The sequence below is a fragment of the Pyrus communis genome, chromosome 3, assembly GCF_041283825.1.
Source record: "Pyrus communis isolate YQ-2024b chromosome 3, ASM4128382v1, whole genome shotgun sequence".
NCBI lineage: Eukaryota > Viridiplantae > Streptophyta > Magnoliopsida > Rosales > Rosaceae > Pyrus > Pyrus communis.
This window is the reverse complement of record NC_142567.1, coordinates 7369699-7395109: the sequence shown is the minus strand read 5'-3', so window position 1 is coordinate 7395109 and position 25411 is coordinate 7369699. Positions and strand designations below refer to the sequence as shown.

The window sequence follows — 25411 nt, the reverse complement described above, 5'->3', positions numbered from 1 at the left end:
TGTTTTTAATACTTTGTATACCAGTTTTTATTTATTCGTACCACTTATATTACTATTTTATTAGCTTCCGCACTGTGCACATGGCTTCATCACTTCCACGTGACGGCCAGCACGTCCTGGTCTCGACTGGGGTGTGTCACTTATGGGTTAAATTTTTTGCCCGATATTGTTAAATAATAAATTTAGGATACTTTTTTTCTTAAAGTAACTTTAAAAAAAAAAATTATGTAGACTATCATAATTTAATTTTATGAACATTTTAACCTAAAATATTTAGATTCCGCTAACTATTGAAAAATCACTAAACCGACACCATGAAACTCATGGAACACTACAAAAGAATATGAAACGCATAATTTTTTTTTATATAATTACTTTAGCTATTGGATTTAAATTTGGACCGTTAAATTTTTTTTTTTTTTTTTTTTTTTTACCATTGAATTTGATAAAATTAAATCTTAACCGTTAGATTCAATGAATTTATAAATATAAAACTAAAAAAAAAGTATACATATATGGTGGGCCAGCCCCACTAACCCAGGAGGGAATTCTAGGCCAAATTTGCCCCAAGGATTGGATCAAGTTGGGGTAAGTTTAGAACCTAAAATTTGAGTTTTACTCCAAGGGTTGGAGTAGGTCTTAGGGGTCTAGACACACTTGGCTAGTTACTGTTCACTAAAGGTAGTTATTGTTCACTTGAGGCAGTTATTGTTCACTTAGGGGATTGAAGTGCCTATTGCCTACGGACTCTCTAGAGGTGGAAGTGCTCTAAGAGACAAGATCGCTTGTGGAGTCCATTTTGTAATGTAGTTTAATTAAGGGGACTTCTAACTGCAATTTGGATCGTTTTATCTCATATGCAGGTTCCAGACACACTATGTCTAATATTAATTATTGAAATACATCACGATATGAGCTTCTCAAGAAATTCACATTTCTTGCTAAAAAAATGGGAATAGTTCATTATAATCTATGGGTTGCGAATGTGACTAAAATTCGAATGGAGATTGAATGGGAGTAGAATTTCACATGGGATGTCTGAATTTCGAGGAGTATGTAGTGAAGGCAATACAACAAGGCCAAAGCCCCAGAGCATTCATTTCATTTGTAGTTGTAAATGTGACATCATCACTTGGTAACCTTTGTTCATACAGCTATCTAGCAAACGTCATTGCTAAAGTAGTGAATATTTGGTTGCTTCCAGACCACGCAAATATGTGATAAAGATGCACTCTCTTATTATATAGTTGATCATGTAAAAGCAACTTTAATTTGGATTGATTTAAAAGAATGAGGCTCTTTCTACTATACATCAGCGTCCAGTATATTGCAGATTAGAAGTTTGGATGCACTTGTTATTTAAAATTTTTAGCACATATTCAGTCGTTAAATTCAACAATGTATGTCATTGCTGTAGTTCAGAATTTTCAAAAAATGAGACGTGATTGACATGTTGAATTATAGAGTTAGAGCTTATGAGGAATTTTTTGTTATGTGAAGGTGCATATTTTTTTTAACAAACGATATTATTTATATTAAAAGGAAAGGAGGTGGCTTAGCCTCACAATGGGCTAATAATAGAGTGGTTCAAATTCACATTTGGCGAGAATTGAACATAAGACCTCTCACTTACACACGAAAATGAATATCATTAGACTGTAGTATTAAGTGGCATGTGAAGGTGCATATTAAATGTGAATTTTGAAAGAATAGGGATGTACCTATTAAATTTCATTGATTCTTCAATGCACATTCAACCATTAAATTCAACAATATAAGTCATCGATCTATTGTGAATGCAGCTTAAAGCATGTACGTTAATTTTGCCTAACATCGAGGTGTAGTCAAGATTCAAATGAGCAAAAAAGCCTGGGCGGTTGGTCCCTTTCTTCACAAGCTGACTGGTACAGAAAAAAGGTCAAAAGAAGACAGGTAAAGTTGGGAAGACAGTTTGGTAATGTGGCTCTCTCTCTCTCTCTCTCTCTCTCTCTCTCTCTCTCTCTCTCTCTCTCTCTGTCTGCCATAGCTGTAAAGCAGATAAGGTTTCAATGCTTTGGCCTCAGTCTTGTCTATGCACCGACAGAACGGATCAATTCTTTGATTTCCGTTCTTCGCGATGTGATACCAATTTATGCCACTTTGTTGCACCAAGAATAATTAGGAGGAGGATGGAATCATCCAACATTGAAATTTGATTAGTCCAACGGTTAAACAATTTCTGATTTTTTTGATATTTTTAGTATAAATGATCTTTAAGAAGTGATCAAGAAAGTAGACAGTTTCAATAATTAAGAAACATTGCAAGATGAGAATATGAGTTGAGAAGGTAAAACTAAAACGGTGTTAACATTTTCTATAATGAAATACAAGATTTCAAATGCATAAGCAAATGCTGCTTGAGCTACAAGTTGTTCGGATTAAAAATTTATAATTCAGTTGAGGATTCTTATTAATGTACCTAGACTATGAACAAGAGATTTCACACACTGAAGTATGGTGCTGGTTTCACTCTCAAGTCTCCAAAACCTCCAAAGGGAAATCTATTAGCGTTGAACTTTAATAACAAAAATTAAGAACAAGCCACCATTTAAGAATACACTTTCTCATGAGGTCGTCAACTTACATATTTCTCACTGTTACTGCAATTGAACACTTTTAGTCTATTTAACTTTAACATCAGTCATGCACGTAAATAAATATAAGGTAACTAATTGATATGAATTTCGTGGTAAACTTGACACCAATTAAGAATTCTTCACGTGCATGGACAATGGGACAAAACTCGTAGATTCGATTAACTTAATCACAAACCTAAACAACGTTATCTCATTAATCCATTTTACTTAGATTCCGGAGGCAGGAGTGAGAACTCATTCACAAAAAGAAAAATATTCAAAAACCGCGTTGAAAGAGAAAGACAATGCATCCAGATATTTGGTAAGTGCTTTTTGGCGCCGCAAAAAAAAAAGAATTCTGACTTGTCCAAACGCAATAAGCAAAAGCAAAAGCTTATTCGCTTCTCCTCCCTCCATAATCTCCTCTTAATCCCGCAATCTTGGCATGTGGCTTCATGTGTCGCCATGTGGGTGGCTTTATTACAACCCTAAGTAACTGCGCTCCAAGACGGCCCTGTTAAAACACCCCCTCTCCTTTTGCCACGTGGATCCATTACAAAAATCTGTAACAGTTAATTAGGTGGATTTTACTGTGTAGATCCCCCAAGGGCCAATGTCACGTATAAAAATGTGCATTTAGCCATTTAGGCAAGCATTTCAAAAACCCTACCAATCTCTTTTGCCATGGAGCACTGGACCCGTGGACCTACCGTCGGCCGCGGCTCCACCGCCACAGTCTCCCTTGCCGCCAGCTCCGATGGCGAACGATTCGCTGTAAAGTCGGCCGAGCTCTCCAGCTCGGCTCTTTTGCAGAAGGAGCAATGTTTTTTGTCCAAGCTTAGTTCCCCCCATATAGTCAAGTACTTGGGGTATAATGTCAGCATGGAAAACAACAAGCCTATGTACAACCTCTGCATGGAGTACGTACCCGGCGGCACGCTTTTCGACGCGATTAGGAGACGGGGAGGGCGGCTAGAGGAGGCCGTCATTCAATTGTATACGCATCAGATTGTGCAAGGATTGGAGTATTTGCATGTCAATAAATTGGTACACTGTGACATCAAGAGCCAAAACATTTTGGTGACCGGAGAGACCGCCAAAATTGCCGATTTGGGTTGCGCTAAATTGGTACAAGGGGTTGAGGCAAGTACTACTATTTCGGGTACGCCGGTGTTTATGGCGCCGGAGGTTGCCCGCGGCGAAGAGCAGGGGTTTGAGGCTGACATATGGGCTCTTGGGTGCACGATTATTGAAATGGCAACCGGTAGCGGGCCTTGGCTGGAGATTAATGATCCGGTTTCAGCTCTCTACAGGATTGGATTCTCCGGTGAGCTGCCGGAGATTCCAAGCCAGCTTTCGAGCAAGGGTAGGGATTTCTTAAGCAAGTGTTTGATGAAGGATCCAAGAGAGAGGTGGACAGCTAAGCAGCTCCTTGAGCATCCATTTCTTGAACAGCATTTGGGGTCCAAGTTTAATACAGAGCAAGTAATGGGGTCTCCAATTAGTGTGTTGGATCAAGGCCTTTGGGATTCTTTTGAAGCGTCTGAAAGTCCAATGGAATTGCTATCTGTTGAAGGTGTTTGTTTGAATTCCCCAACAGAAAGGATCAAGAAACTGATTGAGTTTTCGACATTTTCGAATGTACCCAACTGGGAATTTGATGAAAATTGGTGCACTGTTAGAAGCAACAGCGATGAAGAAATCGAAAACTTTGTGGTTTCAAACAACAATATCGTCTCAGATGAAGAAGTGTTTGCTGCAAGTTCTTCAACTGTGGCTTCAATTGTTCTTGAAGAGATTGAGAGTATAAACTGTGATGAGGATTTAGATTTTGAATTTATGATTAGTAATAGTGCGACAGAAGATTCTTTTGTATCAAACAATCTTGAAATTGAATCAGATCATCAGAATTTTGATTTTATTCACTCCCACTGTTATCATTTGCGTCTATTTAGTTTTAGTTTTAGTAGTTTTAAGGGCTACAAGCCTACGACATTGACAAGTCAATCACTGACAAGCTACTCGTTTAGTGATACTGCTACTCCCAATACGAGAAGAGGTCTCAAACTCGAATTGTCATAGGTGCAGAGGTGATTGAGCGATCTACCACTAATCAGCATTGATATTGTTTCTAACTTAACTACTACAAAGTGTGGTATTATACAAAAGGCTTTGATACGATTAGCAATGAAACCATTCAATATAAATACGATTTAATATTAGCTCCCTCTACTTAGGGATCGTAGTTAGGGTACTAAACTGTGATTACTGAGTAATTGCCACTCTAATCATATATAATCCCAAGGTTAGTTAAGTATACACATAATATGGATCTGCATGTGTATATTCACCCCTTTTGGCCTCTTATGCCGTCTCTTACACAAACCAAGAGGAGCTGTCTCGTGTTTGCCAGAAGGAGAAACAAGGCCAGCTTGTTCTTTTAATTTTTTTTGTTTCTTTTTAATTTTTTAAATTTATCCCAATCATTAATCTCATAAAGATTGCCACTGCAACAGCGGCCGGCTTCAAACGGGCTGTTAAAAAGAGGACTTTCATAGTACGAATACACTAACGTTGTAAAACTCGCTCTTGCATGCTAGAGGAGATTATTCAAGTCTCATATTTAGACTTGACACAGAAGTCAAATTTAATGAGGTTGATGAAGCTTCCTGTGTGAACAAGAGAGACTTTTGTTAGGCCATTGAGAGAAGAGAGACTTTTGTTAGGCCATTGAGAGGAGTCAACAAGTTTGTTCCCACTACCTATTCTCTATCATTGCTATGTAGGCCAATAATATTCAAATTCAAAGTTTAGTTTCTTTTGGGGAGGTGCTCATTAATTTGGCAAATAAATAATACATCCGCAAACTCTCTCTCTCTCTCTCTCACTTACTCACAACTACCGACTTTTTCCATCACCTTTTATAATTTAATTTTGCTCTTAACTACCAACTTTAAATATTCACAATTGTGACATATGTCAAATTATTGACAGAGCTAGCAATGTAAAAAAATGAATACATTTTGAGAATGAAACTTGGAAATCCTCGTTCTTTTCACTTAAAAAAAAAAAAAAATCCTATTGAGAATAAAAATTTCATTATATGTAGTGACATGTCCAAAGTCAATCTCGATATGCGTTATCATTCATATATATTGGGTCATACTACACTCAGTTTGTATTTAACAAATTAGATATTATTATCATGCCATTTAACATACCATTCATTCGTCTTATTAAGTAGGTACTACCTAACCTTTGGCAATTAGCATCTAGTGGAACAAGTGAAGCGAATGTGGTCCATGGCACCACAACTAGGCATAGAGTATAAAAGAAGAGAGACTTTAAACAAAGTCAACTAATTTTAAAACGTCAAATTGTTAACCGATCCATCCAATCCCACGATGAAAATAGACTTCTCGAAGAGTCAAACACGTTGGCTGTTCACTTTGTCCCTTCGTTTTCTCTATGGGGTATTGAAAGGTCAACTCAAAACTCGAAAGACCTAGAGAAAGGCTTTTGACAAACAAAAAGACTATGCGATCATCCATACGTAATTGTGAAGTGTCAAATATCTACTCAAAGGCAATGCTTTCAGGTCGGCACCATCTATTTGAACACCCCATCGAAAGAGAAGATATTTTGTTATTTGACCTAATATTGGTTTTCACTCGTACTTGTATGTAAGTATGTGGCTCATTTGATGATTAGGATTCAATTATACTGAATAACTCGATAGTAAGTCTCTTATCCGGATGACAAAATTATCATATCTCATTGAATTGTAGACATAAAATTAGTCTTATTTATAGGTTTTGCATCTTCATTCTTTACACCTACCAAAGTTTATAGCCTATATGTGAGATCTCATGAGCCCATTTTACTCCCTAACTTAATTATGTTCTTTTTAGGGTTTGAATAGGGAAATAAAAGTCAGATTATTGAAACTTACTTGACTTCTCACAACACTTTGTATTAAGGTTTGTGTTTTGGATTTTAGCAATTAGGGTCGGGTTTCTAAGTAGACAATAAGCCGACGAACTCTACCAACACTACTACAATATTAGCTTTATGTGTTGGCTTAATAAGTTATTATGTCGAATAAAAGATATCCGACACATCATTCAGTTAGTGTCGAATAACAATGAAATTTTGTCGGTTATATCCGCCAATATTTTTGAATTCTTTTTTGTATTTAAATATTTTTAACATATTCCGGCGGTTTTTAAGTTAATGGTGGTAGTTATAACCGACAGAGACTATTTTATTATTTTAGTTTCTGGCGGTTATTATTTTAGTATTCTGATAGTTATAACCGACAGAAATTGACCATTTTATTATTTTAAAATATTATATTGATTAAAAATAAATAAATAAATAAATAAACACATGGTTTAAATATATTTTTAGGGGGGGAATTTAAAATCGTAACAAAATTTTGGGAGGGAATTTTGGGGGGTATTTTGCCGCCATTTTTTTCTTGTCGGTTATAACTGACAGTAATGAAAATTTTATGTCGGTTTTTATTTTAAAAAATGTTACTGTCGGTTAAAACCGACAATAATGAAAATTTTCCAAAATAAAACCCCTCCATCTCTTCCTTGCGCCGGTGCCTTCTCCCTTCCCCCTTCCTTCAATGAAATCATTTCAGTTTTTTACATTTTCTCTATCTTATTTCACTCTCTCTTTGTCTTTCTAAACCTTTCTCTCAATCTTTCTCTATGAGTTCATAGTGTTCACCAACGGTAATTCTTCAGTTTTGTTAATATGTTATCGATAGCCATCGATTCTTCATTTACTGAATCTTTTGGTTGATTTTTCTTTTGGGGGAGCTTTTTGTTGGAATCTTCATCTGGGGTTTCATCTGGGTTGCATTCTTAGTTGTGTTCATCATGTTCATCGCGGTATGTGTTGCTCTCTCATCTATTTCCGCTGCTCTGATGGTTATGATGGTGTATGCTGATAAGGTTGAATCTAGTGAAATCTCAGGCTCTATGTTCGAAACCTTGCAACATATTATCTTTGATTCTTGATTTCTTGAGCTATTTCTTGTTAAAGATATGAGATTTTCAGTATACATATATGTTACTATGAAAGTTAATCAATAGTATTGAAACAATTAAAGGCCAAATTGCCAATGTGATAGAGGTCAGATGCCATTGTTTGAACGCCAATTGCCAAATCTGTGAATCTTGATTGAAGTTGTGAAGGCCGATGGCCATAGATTGATTATAGTTAGAATTTGTAAGTGGAGAATACTAGTTTTCTTGTTAATCTTGAAGTGGAGAATACGAGTTTTTCTGCACTATATATGCAAGGGTCTGCAAGTTCTTCCTTGGATTCTCATAATCAAACTGGTGCAGGACAAGTTCTAATTCTGCTGGTATTGACTCATCAACTGGTGGAAGAAGTCGTGTTCCTCTTGGTTCAAATAATTCAACATAACTTTCTGGTTTTCAACCCTAACAACCTCAACAACAAGCATTCTATCCTTTGGCACATGCTAATGATTTTGGATCTAGTTTTGTGGGAAAGAAATGATTCAGAAAATGGTTTATATTTTTTTTATTATTAATATATTTTTTGTTGGTTTTATCCGACAGATAATGCTCTTATTTATTCATTATTAATAAATTCTCTGTCGGTTATATCTGACACAAATTCTGTCAGTTTTAGAGTATTTTCTGTCGGTTATATCCGCCACAATTTTTGTCGGTTTTAGAGTATTTTCTGTCGAAAAATTCATTTCCTAACGTTGGCAATTCTGTCGCTTATTATATCCACCACTACATCCATTTTCTGTCGGATTTTACTTAATATTCGACAGTAATATACGTTTCTTGTCGATTATCATAGCGACACTAATAAATGGTTTTGTAGTAGTGTGATATGAATGATATTGGTTAGAGTGGATGTGTTTGGCTCACCCTTGTACAATCGAGTTCGAATCTCCCTCTACACAGTTTAAGTTATTTAAGGTCGAAGATCATTTGTATATAAAAAAATAACCAACTCCCATATATTAAATTTCTAACCCAACTCACACATGCTTCCAGTTTATCACATTGTGCGCTATCAATAAAAAGAAATTACAATTTGTAGGTTTGTATGATTTTTACAGGAGACCACAGTAATCCATTTATTCTATGAAGAAATCTAAAATTTTGCAAGCTATATATGCATTATTTCAATGATCAACCTATATGTTGATTTGAATTATTCTTAAGGGATTAATGAGAAACTGTGGTTTTAGCAATTCTACGATATATTAACGTGAACTAATTATATTAATTGATGCATTATTGGGAGCTTCTGCTTGCTCATATGGTTATTCTTCTTCGGAATTCAGCTTTTAGCTGCGTAATCGATCATTTGTGTTGCCTTCTTCACTTCTGCAGGAGCAGTAGATTTCCTGTGCTCATAATCCTCTTTCAGATTCTTCACTTCTTCGACGAGTCCTCGTAGCAGATGGAGCTCTTTGATATAGTAGTGTAGTCTATCTATAATCATTGCCAGGAATAGGGAAAACCCTGTGTAATTAACATTCCAGGTTAATTAGAGAAAAATGGCATAATTACATCTAGCTAATTGAAAACATATAAATTATGAACAAAAGCTTGGCATTGATCGAGTTGTATTCGTTACCTTGCTACAAAACCCTAACACAACTTATAAACAAGACAATCTGTATTTTTCAATTGCAACAGAAGGCGATATGGTACTTCTTTTGAGTGTGTGAAGAATTGTCCCATGTCGGAAAGTTCAAAAATCTCAAGTTTTATAAAGAGTTGGATGACTCCACCCATTGATATTAGGGCGATATGGTACTTCTTTTGAGTGTGTGAAGAATTGTCCCATGTCGGAAAGTTCAAAAATCTCAAGTTTTATAAAGAGTTGGATGACTCCACCCATTGATATTAGGGTGCATGAAACCTGAGTTTTATTTATTTATTTATTTATTTATTTATTTATTTATTTATTTATTTATTTATTTATTTATTTATTTATTTATTTATTTATTTATTTATTTATTTATTTATTTATTTATTTATTTATTTATTTATTTATTTATTTATTTATTTATTTATTTATTTATTTATTTATTTATTTATTTATTTATTTATTTATTTATTTATTTATTTATTTATTTATTTATTTATTTATTATTATTTTTTTTTTTGTATTGGCAAGTGGCCGTTTACCATAGTGGTGGAAAGAAGTTGAGCCCTTACATGACATCGTGGGTTCAAACCCTGTCGGTGGCTAATCTAACATCTAATATAATAAAATCTATTTTTTGACAAAAAAATAAAAAAAAAATAAAATAAAAACCTCAGCTTCTTTCACTTCCGACTAAGCTTTTTCCTGCTTCGGAGAGTTTTGTTTTATAAGACTTAACATGACATGAGATTGGTTACAGGATTGCCAACAGAAAAGGATTTTCATTCATCGGCCAAAATTAGATACATGCAGTCATCAAAATTAAAAACTCCAACTTTACCCTGACAAGGTTACGGATATAGTTTTTTCCCAAGTAAATTTTAAGGAAAAGGGTTACTATAATGGATGATATAGCTCACCTATGAGAGATGCTTCCAGGAGACGATGTGCCATAAGAACCTCATCTGTCGGATTGACAAAGCCTGCCTCTGATAAACTTTTTTGAACACTGAATACACTATATATGGTGGAGCTAAAGAAGACGAGAATGGTTCCTCCCACGCTCTTCGCCACCAATGGCCCCCGTCCTTGCTTCGATCGATCTAACCCCACGATCACCAACTTCCTCAGAGGGGTTCTGAACAAAAGGCTCAGAATCAATGCCATTTCAGCCAACACAAGTGCAAACAAAATTTGAATCATTGCTTCTGGTTAATTATCAACAAAGTTAATTTTATTTTTCAATGATTTTGCTAACATGAAAGTGGCTTTATCTGAAGGATGTGGAAAAAACACAATGGTGTAATTATTGTTTAGGGTTCGTTTTGTAGTTGTCCTGTGTGATATGATTCTTCAAACTTACAGTTGAATCAAGGAATTATACTTTCCATGATTACATGAGGCAGGGATAGAATTATTTCATCATGTCCCCAAAGGACACACTTGGTATCTATGTCTCTTAGGGATATCAGATATCTTGTTGTTCAGGAATTGAGAGTTTTTTTTCAAAAGATTCTTTCAAGTCATAGAGAATAGCTGAGATTTCATGTAAAAGTGATAAACTGATGGATTGCTCTGATACATAAGGTCTTTCTTTTCAAATTATTGCGTCTCAATTCATTAATTTCTTCCTTTTATTAGTATAGCACTGTGTTAATTTTGCTTATAGTAAAGAAGGAAAACTTTCAAATTTTGGTGATGTCATCTTATTTTTATTGTTTGTCCTTGTATCTCTGAAATTGTTATGCCAAATTTAGAGCAACTTCAGCCCAATCCAATCCCCTAGGCTATAGGCGATTAAATCCATTTCCCCTCCCCCTCCAACCCATACCAATTCACTGGGCTCCAATGGAGCCCGACTTCTCCCCCATGCTCGAATCGACAGCCATGATGGATATTTTTTTTGGCGCCAGGTGCGGGGAAAACATGTAGGAGGGGACACGCGTCTTCGACAAGAAATTAACGTCTGGGGCCCACGTGCAAGCGCACTACTGGTTGATTCTTCTTTGGGAACAGATCGAGGAGTTTTTAGGGAAAGGTCAAAATACCGATAACAAATCGGGAATCTCACTAAGATCCTCCGGCGAAGCGTTTAGTCGATATGAGTTTCATTAAAATTACTCTTAAAGTGAAACAAATACGAGACTACACTTACACCTACTCTAGTCTAGTGAGAGCTAGTGGAGCAAACAAATGCACCCTTAGAGTACTAGTAGAGTGACATGACTATGTGGTTCAGAAAAAGAAAAGAAAAACTTTTTTGTGCAAAATTTTTTTAATGCCCACCTTTTTTTCTTTTCTAATATTGTTTTCTTTTTTATTTTTTTCTAATATGGTCTTTCAGTTGCGTACAAAAGGGTATAATATAATATTTTTTTATTTGAAGTTGACAATCAGATTCTATTAGTGTATAATTTATATAAATTTTTTAAAAAAATAAATAAAAAAATTTCACAACCAAATAATAATAATAGTAAATTCTTCAAAACGGTGCGCTGCGGTGGTTTAAGACACATGCCACAAACAACGAGCGAGAAGCAAATAGCATTAGGTAAGTAGACTTCCAACTCTAGTTTGGCCTTTCATCAGAGTCCGAGTCTGAGCCAGGGGAAGACTACATCTTCAGAGCCTGCAATGGAGGCGCCGCCATTCGCCTCTTCCTCCAAAACCCTACCATTTCGCTCATCCTCCGTTTCCTCCCTTCTGTTTCTTCCCAAAACTCACCTCAATTTCAGACGTCCCAGAAGCTTCTCCGTCCGTGCCTCCTCCGCCGCGGATTCCGGTACTCTCCTCTCCCTCCCTCCCTCTCTCTCTGTTAAATTTGAGTTTTTTTATTTATTTATTATTTTAATAATAATTTAGTTTGTTTGAATAATGAATCAGTGGTGACTCTGCTCGACTACGGCGCCGGCAATGTTCGCAGTGTGAGGAATGCCATTCGCCACCTAGGCTTCGACGTCAAAGATGTAATTTTTCTTTTCTTTTTGGTCAATTATCTATCAAAGTTATGCCCTTGTAACCAATTTCTTTGTAGTGTTGTATGTTATAGATTTTGTTAGAAATTTGGAATAGAAAAGAAAGATGACGAAAATCGGTTGGTGTAAAGGATGGTAAATAGATGAGTTGTATTTTAACAGAAGTTCGAAATGTAGGTCCAAACACCGGAAGACATTCTGAATGCTGAACGCCTAGTATTTCCTGGCGTGGGGGCTTTTGCTGCCGCCATGGATGTGCTGAATAAGAACGGGTATGTGTTTCTTTTATTTTATGTTGGATTCTATAAGGATCAATTGCTTGTTGAGTCTGTTTAAATGGATTAGTGGAAAAGAACGGATAAAGTGCATATTCGGAGAATGGGGAATGTGGTTAAGTTACTCATGATCAAAGAAGCATCGTGACAATGATTGGTAGTTAGTTTGAATAACAAATTTCAAAATAATGGCTCCGAATCTTCTTGTTTGCTAACTAATCACATAATATTTCTCATGTCATTTATAGTTTATTAGCTTTTAGATTGTGGGAAAATTTCAGCCCTTTATTGTTTTTCAGGATGGCGGAAGCAATCTGTTCATATATTGAGAAGGATCGACCATTTCTAGGCATTTGTCTTGGACTTCAGCTCCTTTTTGAATCCAGTGAAGAGAATGGACCAGGTCAGTGCTTCATGCCTCCTTTTTCACCAACTTTGTTTTTCCAATTTTGTAACTCATCATCTACGATTCACTTATAGTTATTTGGATGGAATGGTTTAAAAGGCATTGAATTTGTAAATAAGCTAGATACACTGTATTAGAACACTAAATCACGTATTGAAAAGGGTTCGGAATAACTTAAAAAGATTTAGTAGAAATGGATTTGCAATTGTTGTAAGTTGTACAACTGCATTTGACATCAATGTATTGTATTCTTGCGTTATATATTGTAAAGTCCTGTTAATAAATTCAGATATATAATGGTACCTAAAACCCCTAGTATAGAGAAATCACTCTTCCCATATTATAGGAGTTTCCTTTCCATGCTGGCATACATAGCAAATACTGAGGATGCAGCAATCCATTCGTGAAGTTATCCTGATAATGAAAGCCTCAGGTTGTTACTGTTAGTGACAATTGAGTTAGACAGCTTGGTTTAAGGAGATAATACTAGAAACAAATTAATGTTAATTTGAATGTACATAACATTATTATAGCTTTTATTTTTTTTATCTATTTAATTTAGTAATAGTTGATCTGATATTATACATGTCTCAGTGAAAGGTCTTGGCTTGATACCCGGAGTGGTTGGCCGTTTTGATTCATCAAATGGTTTTAGAGTTCCACACATTGGATGGAATGCTTTGCAGATTGAAAAAGACTCATTAATTTTGGATGATGTTGGAAGCCATCATGTCTATTTTGTTCATTCTTACAGAGCCATGCCTGTATGTCTTATTCTCCTATTTCACAGAAAATAATTTAAAGTTCATGTATCTGCTGCATACTTCCACTAAGAATACATTGACTTGTATGTTTACTGGGGTTGACATAGTTTTATACCAATTTTCAGTCAGGTGAAAACAAAGACTGGGTTTCGTCTACTTGCAACTATGGAGACAATTTTATTGCATCTGTTAGAAGGGGAAATGTGCATGCAGTTCAATTCCATCCAGAAAAGAGTGGAGGCAAGATATCATTTCTCTCTCCTGTCTGTTAGTAGATTTAATGGTAGTCCAAAGTGTACAGGGATTGTAGGAATGTTCCATGCCTCGCTTCTTTTAGTAAAGGGGGAGCAGATTTTATCTCACATGACTTTAGACCATTGAGTTCTTTCCTAGAATGAAGAGGTACAGTTTTTGTTTAAGGTAGACCATTGAGTTCTTTCCTAGAATGAAGAGGTAAAGTTTTTGTTTAAGGGCTAGGTAGTGGATCATTCTGACCTTTGTTGTGTAATTTTGGCATTCTGAGATCTATTTTATAGACTTTTGTTCCAGTTCACTTTATCCATCCATGAAAAGTGATTTTGATTTATTTTCATTATATGAAGGCCTATTATTGATATCAATTTTGCCTGAATGTGAATGTTTAGATGTTGGTCTTACGATATTGAGAAGATTTTTGTATCCAAAGACAAACCTGGAAAAGGTAACCTTTGCACTTATGAGAAATATGCTTCCCATATGTTGACTGTGTTTAACCATCTAACAATCTGAGATGTTCTTGTGAAGACAGAAGCCCACTGAAAGGAAGGCTTTGAAACTTGCTAAGAGGGTAATTCCTGTTGACTTATTTTATAGTTTTATCTTTTTAGTGGTAGGAAAAGGGAGAAGGGATTGAATTTTAATCCGACCTAAAATATTGTAGTCCAACTTACAATATCTGGGTGATGGTGCTTTTTATCTTGTTTTGTTTGTGCCTTTGTGGACTTCTTGTCCACTTGTGTATTTTTATTGTTTCTTTGCAATAAAAAATTGGTTCTTCTTCTTCCAAAAAAAAAAAAAAAATACTTACAATATCATAGGTCAGATTCGGATTATGACTTATCTCATTTTCCGTCATATGCTGACTGTGAAGGTTGTCCCTAAATTCTGTTACTTAGGTGATTGCTTGTCTTGATGTGAGGACGAATGACAGGGGAGATCTTGTTGTAACCAAAGGCGACCAATATGATGTAAGAGAGCACACAAAAGAGAATGAGGTATTGCAACATTTCTTGACTCTTTCCTTATATGATTTTGGTGATTTTTAAACCTTATTTCTGGATGCTTGTCATGCTTACAAACGATATTATAAATCATTAGCCATCAGTGAATAATATTTTATCACATCCAAAATATATAAGATCTAGTTCAATAAGCCCCACTACTGTAGATTATTTGCTTGTTTCAAGCACTTCTGGTTTCATGGTTGATACCCTTTTTTTCACTTTGAGTATGCGACCTGCTTTAAAAAGGATCAGCAGCACTACCTGAAGAAAGCGTATCTTTGTTTTGACGGAATATTGTTATTAGTTGAAAAGAAAAGGGTTACTTTTTCTATTCATTGGGGTTCTTGTTCTATCATGACTATTCAAGATCATACTTGATATCTTTTCATATTTTTTGATATGATTCAAATTATTTTCTTTATGTCATGAAAATTGCTTTTATGTCTACTAATCAAAAAATTTAATAGGTGAGAGAACTTGGTAAGCCTGTGGAGCTTGCTCAACAGTATTACAAAGATGGGGCTGATGAGGTATGCCTCCTTTAAGTTTGAACAAATTTCACTGCTTATGTATCATCTAAGAGCTCTAGTAATCTGCTGAAGTCCTAATTTTAAATTTTTCAGGTCAGCTTTCTGAATATTACTGGTTTTCGAGACTTCCCTCTGGGTGACTTGCCCATGTTACAGGTTTGTGATAGAGAATCAGTTCATGTTCGACTTGAATCTCAGTTTTGACACAATTCAGAGTTCTCCGATTTTAAAGCTGGATTGTTACATGTTCATTAATTTCCTAATTCTTGTTTGCTTTCATGCTTTGTAGGTATTGAGATACACATCAGAAAATGTTTTTGTACCATTAACAGTTGGAGGTGGTATCAGAGATTTTACAGATGCAAATGGCAGGTATAATCTTTGGTGTAAAATTTTGGTGGACCAATAATTGTCGTTTCTTGCATGTTTCAACTTTACTGCTTATGTTTTTTACCGGAGAAACTCAAATCCTATAGCTTCAACTCAAATTATATATGCTAATTAAATGTATCAGTATGGACATGGATTATAGGTTCAATTTTTTATTTTTCAGGCACTATTCTAGTTTGGAAGTTGCTTCCGAATATTTCAGATGCGGGGCTGATAAGATTTCTATTGGAAGTGATGCAGTATATGCTGCAGAAGAATATTTAAGAACTGGAGTATGCAATAACTTTCGCTGTTTCAAATTCAGATTGGTACAGTATACACATCACACTGTGTATACCTCTATAATGGTTTTTCAATTGAATTTTCAGGTAAAAAGTGGAAAAAGTAGCTTAGAGCAGATATCTAGAGTTTATGGAAATCAGGTAATTTGTTGTCCAGTAGATGCATCCATGCTTAACATTCTTTTGAGTTAATCTACACAATTGGACATCATATAAGAAGTCTCAGTACACATTTTGTTATTTTCCTTTGGTGAAATTGTCCCAGCGTCCGTTTCTGGAGCATTTCTTTTGACCCTCCGAGAATTCATTATAGTTCTTGTAGGACCATAAAGTAGGAAATTAGAGTTGATGAAGAAGCTCTTTTCATTCTGTTCTTTCTGCTTTTACGTGTTCTGAATTTATTGAGGGTGTAGGAATTTCTGTAGTTTTGACTGACTAATTAGTCATGGTCACCTAGATGGTTTTAATTATGTCTGGTATTGTCTTAGTATTCACAGAAAGCATTGATCATTGTTTCTTTTATTGAGCTTAGACGATATTGAGTTTATATGAAAAATATGATGCAGGCTGTGGTTGTGAGCATTGATCCTCGCAGAGTGTACGTTAAGAATCCAAAAGATGTAGAGTTCAAGACTATAAGGGTAACAAACCCAGGTAAGGGGGCATAACCTCGTTTCTCCAGCTTGGATATGCCATTGATCTTCATGTTTTTTAGGGTAAAATCGTGTGTTCAAATTTTCTAGGAAAGTTATAAGAAAGAAAATTACTTTTTGTTAATTTCAGGTCCAAATGGAGAAGAATTTGCATGGTACCAGTGCACAGTAAGTATTCTTTTCCATTGCTTTCTTTACCTCTGTACTACTGTTCAAAGTTAAAACATGATATATTTTGGAAGCATGCATATTACATGGAATTGCTTCATTTAATTTGTCCCCAGACAATAATAGTAACAAGAAAGCCCTGAACCTCCATGTCGCCTTTAAAGTATCGTAGTATGGCGTCAATTGTTGGCTCTAAAGACATGATTAGGAGTATATATTGTTGATTTAAGATAGTCACGGGTAGAATTTTAAGTTCTTCACAAGGGAGAAAGGAACTTAGAGTAACCTACGTCATCTTATTCTTACCGCACACACGGCTATATCTGTTTGTGCATCATCGAATTGTTTCATTTTTCCAATTTAACTTGTGTTATGGTATGCTGTAAGACATTTCTGTGCTTCAATTGTATGTTAAAATATATAATTGGGAGGACAAGAGTATGAACTTGGTTGTCAGATGCAACAATTAGAGATCCTTGCCTTGGCTGGTTCCGCTTTTACAATATTTTCCAGATTATATCTTGAAAATATCTGTTGTTTGTTCTTCAGGTTAGCGGTGGCCGAGAAGGCCGACCAATTGGGGCGTATGAGCTTGCAAAAGCAGTAGAGGAGCTTGGAGCTGGAGAAATACTGCTAAACTGCATTGATTGTGATGGTAAAGATTACTATTGCTTTACTTGAAACTTTTTTTCTGTTACGTTAATTTATTTTTCAAGCATAATCCTTATAAAATGGATACAAAGTTATTATGTACAATGAATGCTATCTTCCACCTGTAAGTTTTAGTTTCTTAAACTAACCAAATGTTTGAAACTATCTATTTTGTTCTGGAAGGCATTGATGTCATTTACATTTTTTTTTTTTTACTTCATTTTCAAACTAGTTTGTTGTCTTTGTTGGATTTTCATGCTTATGTTGAGTCTTCGATGCTCTCAGGTCAAAAGAAGGGATTTGATATAGATTTAATAAAGCTGATCTCAGATGCTGTGAGCATTCCTGTGATTGCTAGTAGCGGTGCTGGTTCTGCCGAACACTTCTCAGAGGTGTTCAGGAAAACAAATGCATCGGCTGCCCTAGCTGCTGGTATTTTCCATCGGAAGGAGGTACAGCTTTTGAACCTTTTATTTGACTTGTTAGCATGTAGGTGCTGATCATCATTAGTAATACTCTGATTATAATCCTTGCAGGTGCCTATTCAGTCAGTGAAGGAGCACTTGTTAAACGAACACATAGAAGTCAGAATCTGAACGCATCATTGCTAACGCTTTGAAATATGCAGGTGACTGATTTTCTATTTCGCCGAAAGAAAAAGGTTTTGAGAGATGTCAAGTTTGTCAATCTGTTAAACTGAAACTTTTTAGCTTTTTGACACGAGCATGTACCTTCATGTTACGGCATCAAGACTGCCAACGAATTTTCGAGTTGTTTAAACGGGGAACCTTATGTTTTGTGGATTTAGGCAGAACTTATAGTGTGTAGATTTTTGCATTCCTGTATTTTACAGTATATGATGTGACATATTACTCGTCTGCCAATTTGCAGTCCCACATTTGGTATCTCGCAACCCACTCATCATCTTCTTCAACCTCTCAGACTCACTCACTCTGCGTGGTTGAAGCAAAGTGAACTCGAGCGCAGTCGTTAAGACTGTCTTGTGTTTTATGAAAAATGCTACTCTCCTTTTCGAAATGATCCCTCGTTTCCGCACTGTCCTTTTCTCTCACCATGCCCAACACCCCCTTCATTTCCTCCCCCAACTTCTCATCCCATCCCTTCCTCTCCGCCGCCTCCTCGCCTACCTTTTCATGTTTAGCCTCTAGCTCGTCCGGCCACCACACGGCTGGCTCCATGCGGGAAGGGAACTTCTCGATCATGGTCCCCAAAAGAGGAAGCGGGGAAGGTTGGATTTTGTTCATCACCAACAGAATCCTGGTGACGGAAAAGTAGAGGAGGCTGGCAGAGAGCGTGAGGGGCAGAATGGACGCTCCGGATCCTAAATGTTCTTGTGCATTTCTGCTCTGTCAGAGACGATCTCCATTATTGCATACAACTCTTCTCTTGCACCAAATTTGAATCCGAAATTGTTACCATTTTATTTTTTGGCGTTTTCGAATTTCGGGCTGGTTCTAAATCAGTTTTAGTGGATGTTAGATTCAGTTCGTTCACCAGGAGCTGCCTGGAAACCGAAAAATGGGATGATTTTTGGGAATTTTGGTCTGGAGAGTGGTTTTGGTTTTCCTAAATGCAGCTCAAGAAATACGAGAATATTATAATTGTTGGTAATCAATACAAATCAATCTATGATCCGACTGGATCACAAGTTGAGATTCGCAAGTTCATGTTTCATGACTATGAATATATGACCGAATTTGGATCACAAGAAAATTTTGGATTACATTGGATTGGAAAGGATAAGCATCATCCTGGGTTTGACTACTCATTTTGCAAGGAGGATCTATAAATAAAGACTTAGAAAAATTGACAGTTCAAATCGTTGAAATTCAGTGTATGATGGGTCTCACAACTAATCCTCATTAAAAGAAAAAAAATAAAAAAAAAAGAATAAGAATCCATTTAGATAAAGATTTTTCTAAACGGGCCAATCTGCTTACTCGGACTTTGCAAAGCAAAAACAAATAACAATGACAATGTTAGAGAGATCATCAAAATAAACCATTCGAATCATCAACCGAAATAGAATCCAATAATTGATAAGGATATAATGTCTTTCGACGATAAGATATATTCTACAAAAAGGTTTGTAGTTCTAAATAAATGTTGTTCCTTGGAAATAATTCCTACCATATAAGATTCACAATAGCTCAAAACATGTAGAAAACAGGGTCGATCAACTATTAGAATTAGAAAACGCAACCTGACAAGCCTCAATTGAACAACTCACCTAGGATCTCAGTTAACAGATCAAAATCCTACCAAAAATGGTGCCTTACGTATTTATGTTTCCTGTAGTATATCAATGTTTCCTGTAGTATATCAGATTTTTTCCAAAAACCCGAATCAAATCACGTACCACTGCTGATGGGGGGCTTCATATGTCGAGGAGAAGCCTCCGAGGGTCCTCCACAACATCTTTAATACGACGCAAGAAGTAAACTGCCTCTCTTCCATCAATGAGCCTATGGTCATAGGTAAGAGCAACGTACATCATCGGCCGCGGGACAATGTTGCCTCCGACAACCATTGGACGGTTAACTATTGAGTGCATGCTCAAGATTGCCGACTGCCAAAAAAATCGCTTTTGTGAGATTACGTTTCCAACGTTGGTGTCTACCCAGAATAAGAAGTTCCAGTTGTTCAAACAAGATAATAAAAGTCCAAGTTAATCGTGTCAGAGAAGCACCAAACCTGAAGGGGGTTGATGACGGGGGTACTTAGAAGGCTTCCATAAACTCCACCATTGGATATTGTAAATGTACCTCCAGCCATCTCGTCGATCGATATGGATCCATCGTTTGCTTTCTTTGCGAGGGTGTTGATCTCCTTCTCTATCTCAGCAAAATTCATTTTATCAGCATTGCGGATAACTGGCACAACAAGGCCCTGCAAGAAAACAAATTGAAAAACTTAAAAAGAAGCAATTAAAATGCAATCTTATTTTACAGGTACGATCAGCTACTATGTTTCCACTCTTTCCAGAACATAATAACCATGAAAAACATGTATATTTACACAAGGGTTACAACTTCTGAGGTATTAAAACGAAATAGTTTGTCAACAATCATATGTCGCACTGCATGCTAAATTACACGGTCAAACAGGTGAAACAACAAGAATACCGTCACAAACCCTGAGCTTATGTGACATGGTTTGTAGAAGGAATACCACATTTTCACTCTTAAAAATCTAAAAAATAGATTTCTGGATGGGATCTTACGGATTTAGAAGACTGTTAAACCGACCGAAGTTGCAAATGCAAATGCCGAAATCAAAGAGGGGTAAAATTTTTAGTTTCACATAAAAGTTGCTATTTTGACATCTATGTTTGCAAATTGTCAAGATGGAAGGTATATAAATCAAAAGAATCATGGCCAAACCTTTGGAGTGCCAACGGCTATACTTATATCTATGTAATCTCTGTATATGATATGATATCGTCCCCATCAATGACTGCATTAATAGTAGGCTGGTTTTGGAGACCACTGACGGCAGCCTGTTAATAGAAAACAAATACAGATATGGGTACAGAATATAGATATGCACGCAACATATTATTCCGTCTTTCATATTAGCAATTCTACATGTATTATGTACGGCGTACTTTGATAAATCCAGACATAAGCCCCAACTTGACTCCGTGCTTCTCAACAAATGCATCCTTGCACTCAGAACGAAGCTTCATCAAATTGGTCCTGCCACAAGCAGCAAACCAGTGAAGGAAGAAAAGAAGATGCACATATACAATCCCTGATAAAACTGGAAAGGCAAAGATTGAATTCCGCTAACCAGCCACACTGAAGAAAATACATGCAATAGCATCTAAAGAAAACTAGTCAATTTATTCAAGATGGAGCATGCCAAAAGCCGGTGAATTAATCCAAGAGCTGGAAGAAAAAAAAACATGATGCATGCTGAAGAATAATTTTTTTGAACTCACATATCAACTTCATTGAATGTTGTCAGCATTGCGAATGTGTTCTGTGAGTCCTTCAATCTTATACTAACCCGCCTCCGAAGCCTTGTCATTGGAATCTTCAATGATGCGGTTTTAAATGATTACAAGCAGAAAATCAAAATAGCCTTATAAAATCTTGCAGAGGATTTTCATTTTATATTTTAAAATATGCTAAAAATGAACATAATATAAGCAACCATAGAAGACTTACTCGTCTTTCCCTTTCCTTAGAGTAAAGCTGAGGTTCTCTGGCAGAGGGTTTAGGAGGTGGCGAAGAGGGAGTTTTACGCTTTTCAGTAACAGGTGTAGTTTCAACTTTAGGTTTTTTCTTCTTGACAATCTTTTCAACAGGGGGAGATGGTTGAGCAAGAGCTATCTCCGATGTCTTCTCAGATGGACTGACATGGTCTACACCTTCACCGGACTTTGAGATAACAGCAATCTTGGTGCCTGGTTCGACAGTATTCCCTTCATTGGCCACAAACTGCCAACAATTAAAGTAAACACACAGGGTGAACTAAAACATTAGCAACCAATGCACTCGTATGAAAGAGCACCAAAGTTAATGGGACTAAAATCTATACCTTTTGGATCACACCGGATTCAGGACTAGCAACATCAATCGTCACCTGTTGAAAAATAATCACAGAATTAAAATCCTACTCATGGTTCCTGTCAATTAGGGGTTACCAATCCCTTTTGCAACTGTCGAAAACTATATTAACATTCAAATAGGACTTTATTATAGAACCTTATCTGTTTCAACTTGAGCAATTGGTTCGTCAACTGCAACCCTATCACCAGGCTCTGCCTCCAAAAAGGGCATAATAAGTCATAGAATCAGACCCAAGAACATTCAGCACTATGTATATTAGACAGAATATAAGAAGTGGCTGAGCATACTCTTCAAGAATTTCGCCAAAGTGCCATCAGTGATAGATTCACCCATAAAAGGGACGAAGGTGTCAACCATATCCCCTGCATCACATGGAAGCCAAAAGTTAAACCTCACCCAAGAGAGAGAGAGAGAGAGAGAGAGAGAGAGAGACGAGATACCAAAGACATTAATTTCCTCACAGGAACTAAAATACTCTGAGCACACAATGCATATTTCAAAGGCTCCTTTTTACTATATAGGCACCGGTGTAAATCATCAATCCTAATCCTTTTCAAAGTGTCATAAATTGTGCAAAGTTTGAAGAGTACCATTTTAAAATAACTTACTCCAGGATGTTTGTTCATTCCTACTTTCACATTATGAAACTTAAAAATGAAACCACTCCTAAGTTCTCCTAGTGAATTGGTGAAAAACTAGTACTACATTTTCTTTTCTTGTTTAATCCACCTACATTTAGTTATTTTCCTCCTACAGGTATTACCCCTTATTGATCCAGTTTCGGAGAGCACTCATAGGGTTGAACTCGTAAAAGGACCCAGATTCTTTCTCACTCCCAAGCTCGCCAACGCTCTAATTGTTTGTGAATGTCAGTCTGTGCGTGCGCGTGTTTGATAGAGATTAAATATTTGAAGTGATTCTTTTTCCTGTTTCTAAGTGAACATATGAACAGGACGACTATATTAACAAGTGTTCTCCATACTAGATTGACCATTGACATTTCTCCTTATTTAGGTCACTGCATATTAGATGCATAAAATTAACAGAGAACAGAACATATGCAATACAACCGTAGCGTTGCCAATTTAGATTCACAACGGTGTCTGTTATAATGAACCTAAATTGTTCAGTGACTCCCCATTCAAATAAATCTGACAACAATATTTTTATAAAAAAGTAGTAAAAGGAAAATTAAATGACAATGACAAGTATTATAGCCTACTACTTTAAACATAAAGCAAGCATGCATCCTTGAACAATAAACAGCATGCAGACAATTATAAATTCGAGTGAGTTAAATTGATGGAAGAAAAGGGCGGGAACCTGTAACAAGAAAACATGTATCAATCACACCGATACATTGATTGAGATACAAAACAAAACCATATGTAAAAAGTAATCCATCTTTCAGAAAAACTTACCTGCAAAAATGAGGTGAGAAAGGTCTTGAATACGGTCTAATCCTTCTTTGGGTTGAAGTAAAATCTGTGCCCACGTGCGTGGAAATCAAAAAATGCAATAAACATACCACATAATACACATTAAAAGTAAACCCACACTTCCGAATTCGACGTTGATAGAAGCTAGCAAAACCAAATCCAATTTATAGTAAACATAAGCATGCACTTTGTGTAACATCACAGAAGAACACAATATACATTTGAATTTTTTTTAATAGAAAAAAAGGGGGAAATCCAAAGTAGTAGAGAAAGAACCTCCGATTTTGCAACAGGTCGGATTGACAGCAGTGAGTGCCCCAAAATCTGAGACAAACAACAGAAATAAAGCTTTCAGAATAATCTACGAAATATATATTTCAAATTCATTTAAAAAAATATACAAGAAAAAATACGTGGTATTGGGTTGTTTACCGAAGCAGAGGAGCCTCCGGAAACGACTCTTCGCCTTAGAACGCCAAGCATCGTCACCGTTTCGATCACTCTCTCTCTCTCTCTCTCTCTCTCTCTCTCTCTCTCTCTCTCTCTCCCCGAGGTTGAGGGTTGAGGGTTGAGGGTTTACGTGAAGTTTATACAAATGGAATGAAGATTTCAGAACGTAGAGTTTTTAATACCATTATAAATGTCACTTTCATTCACACGCAGAAAGAACGCGGCGCCAAGATGTGTAAGCTACACGTCTTGCTCTTTTTGTATATTATTGGCGTCCGTGGTTTGGGTTGGTTCGGTTTTGGGTGGGAGATTTTTTTTGATGTATTAGATATTCAATCGATACTTTACATATCATAATATGCAGGATTTTTTAATCTAAATGGTTTTTGAGATTTGCATAACTACTCACTTTGGTCCATGAGATTTGAAATTAATAAATGTGGTCTCATAGTTTGTTCACCGTCAATCATTTTTCTATCATTTCGTGAAATATTATGTCATTAAAGGACCAAAATACCCTCAATTTTACAAACAATGGTCCAAAATGATTTGACAAAATTTGAGGGTAAGGACCAATATGACTAAATAGAGGTTTTCACACAACCCTCTTTATTTATAGTCATCTGATTGCACAAATCAAATGGAAACAACCAAAATGACCAAGTAGAGATATATGAGACGCTAAAAAAGGTGTATGTTTATCATATTCCAATCTATAAACAAACACAAATGCTATTTTTATCATCTATTTATACCATCATTTGTACTATCTCTCTATTAGAGATAGAACCGGTATGCGTTGATGGGTCATACCTCTATTAGAAAGTTGGTACAAATAAATGGTAAGTGTAATATTACTCATAAACAAACAATGCTAATGAGTGAGAGCATCGATAGCGAGAGATTTATGGGTGTCAAAATTTCACTAAACTCATTAATGAACTATAAAAATGAGACATATCAGTCGTCCACCCATATTATACCACGAGACAAATCTTCCATAGTATACAAATTTCTAATGGATAGCTCCATTACATAAACCACGTTAACTTATCTCAATCTATTAGGGGCCGTTTGGTACGCAGACGGGACGGAACATGACGGGATGGGACGGGACAGGACGGGACGAAATAGTGGTTCCAAGTGATGTTTGGTATGCGCAGGACAGAATGAGAGAGTTGTTCTATTTTGCGTTTGGTAAGCGCAGGACGAAACGGAACCAAAACATTAAAATGACTAACTTACCCCTGTTTCGTTTGTTGTTTGGTACAATGTTTGGGACGGGACGGAACAT

The 25411-nt window shown here is 36.2% G+C and overlaps 3 protein-coding genes and 1 pseudogene across 4 annotated transcripts; 2 read left to right on the top strand and 2 right to left on the bottom strand.

The window, feature by feature from the left end:
- The first annotated feature begins 3208 nt into the window (after nt 1-3208).
- Nucleotides 3209-4793, top strand: LOC137716313 (mitogen-activated protein kinase kinase kinase 18). The gene has a single exon (XM_068455752.2). It carries the CDS (start codon nt 3300-3302, stop codon nt 4695-4697), a length of 1398 nt encoding a protein of 465 aa, XP_068311853.2. The 5' UTR covers nt 3209-3299; the 3' UTR covers nt 4698-4793.
- A 3819-nt stretch (nt 4794-8612) lies between these two features.
- On the bottom strand, nt 8613-10603 carry LOC137714761 (uncharacterized). The gene is made up of 2 exons (XM_068453893.2): nt 10196-10603; nt 8613-9145 (listed from the first exon to the last, which is right to left on the bottom strand). Exons 1-2 carry the CDS (start codon nt 10476-10478, stop codon nt 8961-8963), a joined length of 468 nt encoding a protein of 155 aa, XP_068309994.2. The 5' UTR covers nt 10479-10603; the 3' UTR covers nt 8613-8960.
- Nucleotides 10604-11748: 1145 nt separating this feature from the next.
- AT-HF (HIS HF) lies at nt 11749-18526 on the top strand. Its single transcript, XM_068455530.2, has 19 exons — nt 11749-12057; nt 12159-12241; nt 12428-12522; nt 12825-12928; nt 13526-13695; nt 13821-13935; nt 14340-14395; nt 14483-14521; nt 14850-14948; nt 15425-15487; nt 15581-15643; nt 15777-15859; nt 16041-16149; nt 16246-16299; nt 16725-16812; nt 16942-16979; nt 17529-17634; nt 17916-18082; nt 18167-18526. The coding sequence occupies exons 1-19, from the start codon at nt 11910-11912 to the stop codon at nt 18224-18226; spliced, it is 1740 nt and encodes a 579-aa protein (XP_068311631.2). The 5' UTR covers nt 11749-11909; the 3' UTR covers nt 18227-18526.
- Nucleotides 18527-19664: 1138 nt separating this feature from the next.
- On the bottom strand, nt 19665-24247 carry LOC137714206 (dihydrolipoyllysine-residue succinyltransferase component of 2-oxoglutarate dehydrogenase complex 2, mitochondrial-like; annotated as a pseudogene). The gene is made up of 12 exons (XR_015960586.1): nt 24100-24247; nt 23944-23991; nt 23650-23713; nt 22516-22590; nt 22364-22419; nt 22197-22241; nt 21824-22096; nt 21595-21689; nt 21259-21349; nt 21035-21150; nt 20346-20540; nt 19665-20220 (listed from the first exon to the last, which is right to left on the bottom strand). The product of XR_015960586.1 is annotated as a dihydrolipoyllysine-residue succinyltransferase component of 2-oxoglutarate dehydrogenase complex 2, mitochondrial-like (transcript).
- Nucleotides 24248-25411: the final 1164 nt, after the last annotated feature.